We start from the raw sequence: 6,000 nt of genomic DNA on the forward strand, positions 1-6,000 counted from the left end.
GTCCAAAAGGCAGTACTGATTGGTCAGAATGGAGCCGTTCTGATCAAGATGTTGATGGGGGTATATAGCTGTGCAGCTCCGATTGGATGGGGAAAGCCTCAGTCCTATTGGTTGAAATACAATTCCAGAAATTCCTTTATAATGGCTGGCTCAGATGGCAGGAACACAGTACAGGCAGACAGTTCAATGGATCAGTCAGAATTTGTTTGCAAACAGTCTGACTCAGAGCCTGAACACTTATTCACTATAGTTTATTGTCACTGTCATCTCATTTTATTTTATTTTATTTTATTATTATTTTTTTAAAGATTCCCATTGGGGAACTGGGAAATGGGAACAGTGCTGGGGAATTGGGGGAAGGGGAACAGACAAGTCGCTGTCCTTTTGTTCTTCAGTCTAGCCGTGGAGGACGTCGCCCCACTGGCCCAAGTTGGCACCACCATTGCGCTCTTCCCAGGCGAGGCAGACCAGTCGTCAGCCCCTGGACTGCCGCTCACAGCGGCTGCTGGCCACTCACGCTGGCTGCTGGCCACACACGGTAGCCCATGGCAACCCACTGCAGCAGGGGCTGCAGCCTACGCAATCGCCGGTGACTCACGCGGCAGCCCAGCTCCAGGTTGAGCTGTTGTTCAGCATCTTAGCTGTGGAGGGCAGTGTCACTGGCCCTCATATGTGGGATCCGAACCGGGGCCCTCTGACATCCCAAACCAGCTCTTAACCAATGTACCACTCAGCTGGCCTTGTCATCTCATTTTAATAAATGGTTTTATAATTTCCTTTCTGGCTCTGTGGATTTCCCTATTCTGGATATTTCATATAAATAGAATCATATATTATGTGGCCTTTATAATTGATTTCTTTCACTGAGTGTCAAGTTTCAAGTTTCAAGTTGGAGCGAGTGTCAGTGCTTCACTCCTTTTTATGGCTGAATTGTATTCCATTGTATGGATGGGACCATATTTTATATATCTACTTATTCACCTGTTGATGGACATTGAGTTGTTTCTAGTTGGGGGGTGGGAAACTGAGAATGGCTGCTTAATAAATACAGGGTTTTCTTTTTGGAGTAATAAAAATATTTTGGAAATGGATAGTGGGGATGTTTGTACAAAATTGTGAACATGCCAACTACCACTGAATCACACATTTTAAATGGTTACAATGGTGAATTTTATGTTACGTGAGTTTTACCTCAAAAAAAAAAGGCTTTATAGTATTTGATAATATGGCTTCACTGTTTGTTTAACATGTCCCAAATTCATAGCCTTTTATTACTACAAACAATATTGCATTAAATACATGTATCCACACATCTTAGTGTCCATGTGTATTTGTAGATACGCCACCGTTTAAGTGCCTATAGGATTCAATTTCCCTACCACTAGGCTTGGAGACTCTGCTCCATTTTTATTCCCACCCAGGTTGCGGGTCACAGGCTGGCCGCCTCAGACCATTCTTGGGAGCATGGCCCATAAGGACAACAGCCACTGATTCTCTGCAAATCTTCTTCCCCAGGTTGCTGACATTCAAGGCCTTTGCCCAGCTCTTCATCTTGGGGTGCTCCTGGGTATTGGGCATTTTCCAGATCGGACCTGTGGCCACTGTCATGGCCTACATGTTCACCATCATCAACAGCCTTCAGGGGGCCTTCATCTTTCTCATTCATTGTCTGCTCAGCCGCCAGGTACAAAGCTGTTTCCCCCCCTGCCCCCCATCCCCGACTCCCCCTCCTTCCAGGGGACATGCCTGTGCCAGCACACTTCCTGCATCTGGGAGTGACTCATTTCCGTGTTCTGTCTCTACTTCCAGGTACGGGAAGAATACTGGAGATGGATTACTAGGAAGACCAAAGCCAGATCACACTCTCAGACCTCAGGGATCTTACTGTCGTCCATGCCCTCTACTTCCAAAACGGTGAGATACAGCGCTTGATGCACAGTCTGATTGAACAGAATACCTGCTTCTTGGCAGTATCAGACCCTGCTGTGTGTTGAGTGCCTGCTGTGAGCTAAGCACGTCCACGTGCATTAGCTCATTGGATGGTGTGGGGTTTGGGAGCCAGGCTGCCTGGGTTTAAATCTCAGCTCTTCCCCTTAGTAGCTATGTGATCCAAAAAACATAAACTCAAGACTCACACAGATATAAAATGAACATACATTAAGAATCTTATTCTACTCATTAATCAGTGAGGGAACCACCCCCCTCACCTGAATTCTAGACTCATATATAACCAACCACATACCAAATGCCCCACTTAAACATCTAATAGATGTCACAAATATAGCATGTTCAAAACTGAGCTTCGATCCCCTCACCTTTCATTTCCAGGGAGGGTCCTCTATCCTTCTGCTGCTCAGCATGACACCGTGAAGTTATCCTTGACTCTGCTTTGCTCACCCTCCACCTCCAACCCATCAGTAAATCTTGTTGACTCTTCTTCAAAATGTATTCAGAATCTGACTACTTCTCTTTTCCTTTACTGCTTCTATTCTGGTCCAAGTCCTATTGTCTCTAGCCAGGATTATGGAAATAGTCTCATAAAGAGTCTCCCTGCTTCCCTCTTGCCTTTGCTTTTACCCACCTTGGGTCTGTTCTTGCTGCAGCCACCAGAGGGCACATGTGGGCCCCTGAGTCAGGCCCTCGCTCATCTGCCTACAACACTCCGTGGCCCTCATTTAGAGTAACAGCCAAAGTCCTCCTGATGACCCACAGAGCCCTGCCTGATCTGACTGCCTTTCCCTCTCTGACCTCGTCTTCTGTTGATCCACCTCTCACTTCACTCTGCTCCATCCACACCAGCCTACTCAGGATCCTCCCAACACGCCAGGCTCACTTCCTCCTTAGAAACTTTGAACTGGAAGTTCATTCTGTCTCGAAGGTTCTTGTCCTGGTACTCACTTGGCCAACTCCCCCACTTCCCTCACCTCCTTCAAGTCTTTGTTCCAATCATTTCTTATCAATAGTGTTTCCTCTGACAAGTCTTATTTTGTGCTGCTCCCTCTTCTTCCATCCTGCCCTCTTGTCTTGATTGTCTTTCCATTAGCACTTTCCACTTTCTAACATACTATAACTTCCTTATTTATTTTATAATTCGTGATCTTCCATCTCTCACTAGAATGTCTTATTTTTTTTCCCACTAATATATTCCAAGCACAAGTAACTAAGATCCAGTGCCTTAAATACATAGAGAATTATTTTTCTTCTAAGAATCAAAGCCCAGAGTTAGGTTGCTGGTAGTGGTTCTATTTCTTAGTGATATTATAAAGGATGTAGACTCTCATTAATTTCCCACTAGCAGCATGTTGGCTTTTCATCAAATTATTTTCATGGTTACAAGACGGCTACCATAGCCCCAGCCATCACAACCATGTTCAAGGCTGGAAGAAGAGGAATAGGGCAGAAATGGCAGACTCTCCTTTCATTCCTCTCCCTTTAACAGGAAACAAAAGCTTTCCCAGAAACCCTTCATCAGATATCCCTTTCACCTAATGGGTCAGAACTGCATCACGGGACCACTCATAGTGACAAAGGAATTTGACAAATCAAGTATTTGACTCTCTAGCTTCTAGAGCGGGAGTTATTATTGGTGAAGAGGTTGAGAATGGCTCTTTTGAGTTTGCCAATGGTGCCTGCCATGCTAGGAATAATCACTGTTAACATTTTAATGCTTATCCTTATAGTTTTTGTTGCTGTATTTATCTCTTTCTGAATTTATAAGAGCCATGCCCCTTGCAGATGTGGCCCCCGGAATCATATTTGTACTAATCCTGCCACTGATTCTGATTTCTCTCTCACAGGGTTAAAGTCCTTTCTTGCTTTTCAAATACGCTATGGAGCAATATTCAAGGAAAGCGGGTGCCTGCAGGAGCCCACCCTGAAGTTTTCTCTTCCCAGCCTAATGCAGAAATACAGGATCCTGCCAGCCCCAGAACTCTCTAGGCAATTCAGAGCATGAATGGGTAGGGTAGTCTTCTCATGGTTTCATGTCCTGGTGAGAAACAAGAGTTTCTGTTCTGGATGACTATTGCATCTTTTATGTTTTGCAACTCTGACTTTCCAGAGTTTTGTGGATATAACAGATCTCAGTGCAATGGCATGAGCAAGATGACCTGATTACTATTTTGTTTTCTCCTGAGATCATTGGTGCGTGTTTCCAAGCGTGCCTCTCCAGCACCTATCATATGCCTGGCACAGAGCAGCCCTCAGTAAATGATGTGCTGTCTGACTGACTGGCTTACCCTTCGACAAAGACTCCTGATTTTAAAGAAATGGTCAGTAAAACTGTAATGACAACCCCAGGAGACAAGTAAAGCACATAGACATGTAGGCTACTTTGGCGCAAATACTTGAGAGTTATGCTGGTGAGTAGGAGTGGTTGGTAGAGCGGAACTCTAGCGTTTCATGGAGGGTTGAAGCACTTGATGACAACAGCCTTTGGAAAATGTTTTGATTTTCTGGGATCTTTCAGGGAAAACATCTCCCTTCCTTCCAGAAACTCTTTTATGACTTGGCTAGGATTCACCCTACTAATAAAGATATTGCCATCCTGCCTTGCTCTCTATCCTCCATAAAATCTTGAGTGCCAGGGAGAAAAGGAGATGAAAATTTTAAATGTAGATATCTTTCCCTCCATGGACACTCTAATTCCTTTCTACTCAAAGTGTGGTCTGTGGACCAGAATTATCAGCATCACCTCGTTAGAAAAGCAGAATCTCAGGCCCCACCCCAGAGCTGCTGAACCAGAACTTGCATTTTAATGCCATTTCCAGGGAATTTGTATTGTACCCATGAATGAATGTTCTAGAATATTCTTCTGTTTGCCATTCTGATAGCCTAGCTTGTCTTTAAAACCAGAAAGGAAAGATGCTGCATTTGAGACTTTGCACCTGCCAGTCCCTTTTTGTAGGACACCTTTCCTGAAAATCCAACTAATTTCTACCCTTTCTTTGAGTCTCAGCTTAGTCAATTATTTCCACCAGTAATCGTTCTTTGAATCTCCTGAAGTAGGATTAGATGTGACCTCTGTATGTCCCCTAAGGCTTCCTGCTTTCTAGCCCTATATTACAATTTCTTTTTATCTTGGGTGTCTCCAACTTTGACTACAAGCTCCATAAGTACAGAGAATTGTAATTAGTAGATTCTCCATAAATATGTTGACTAAAAGAGTGAATGAATGATTACTGTCCATTTTGAAGACAAGGAAACTGAGGCTCAGAGAGTTTAAGTAACTTCCCCGGCCTCACACAGACATAGGTGGCTGAGCTGGGTTTTGAGCTCTTAACCTTGGAGCTCCTCTTCCAGACCCCTTGCCCACACCCAGGCTAACGTGCTAGAAGGGTGTGGGAAATGAATGCAGGAGAGCTAAGTCATCTCATTATAGCAGCTGAGATTGTCCTTAACCAGCCACCTAGCCAACTTATAGCTGACTGTAGTCACATGAGTGAGTCCAGCCAAGATCAGCACCTGTCCAGCCAACCCATGGACCCCGGCTCAACAATCAAGCATCATTGTTTTAAGACACTGAGTTTCAGGAGTGGTTTGCTATGAAGCTTTTTTGGTGGCAATTGTTCACTGATGCAGAGGACAATGGGTTGTCAAAATGTTGCATTTGATTGCAACAACTTGGAATGTACAAAGAAAAGTGTTTGGTTCTTCATTTCCTCTTTGTTACCAGGATATGTAAATCTACAATGCTCGAATAAAGTTCTTTCTGACAGAAAACTGGCACAAGGCTTTGTCTCTAAACAGTATTACATGTTGGTCTAAAATACATTCTTAAGGAACCCTGTATTTCTAACGTACGTGGCTGAAGTTGTGAGCTCCACTATAGAAATGTTTCTTACTATAACATTGAGCTACACTTGGTGAGTACCTTTTCCCTGTGGTTTCACATGCCTCCACTGAAAAGAGAAAAGGGACTCAATAAAAACTGCGTGGTTCTCAAATTCCATAAAGAGAAATAACTTTGCCCTCTTATAATCCAAATAATTTATGGTGTCT

The 6,000-nt window shown here is 43.9% G+C and overlaps 1 protein-coding gene across 1 annotated transcript in view; it reads left to right on the plus strand.

Moving 5' to 3' along the window:
- Positions 1-5,713, plus strand: part of LOC109396056 (adhesion G protein-coupled receptor E1-like) — a gene marked incomplete at its 5' end in the record, with an annotated part of 38,328 nt that extends 32,615 nt beyond the window's left edge. Inside the window, 3 exons of the mRNA XM_019667600.1 lie at positions 1,516-1,684; positions 1,810-1,914; positions 3,798-5,713. Of these exons, the coding sequence (XP_019523145.1) occupies positions 1,516-1,684; positions 1,810-1,914; positions 3,798-3,803 (280 nt within the window). The remainder of the gene's footprint in view (positions 1-1,515; positions 1,685-1,809; positions 1,915-3,797) is intronic.
- Between the last annotated feature and the right edge of the window lie 287 nt (positions 5,714-6,000).

Source organism: Hipposideros armiger, unplaced genomic scaffold (genome assembly GCF_001890085.2).
Source record: "Hipposideros armiger isolate ML-2016 unplaced genomic scaffold, ASM189008v1 scaffold_502, whole genome shotgun sequence".
NCBI lineage: Eukaryota > Metazoa > Chordata > Mammalia > Chiroptera > Hipposideridae > Hipposideros > Hipposideros armiger.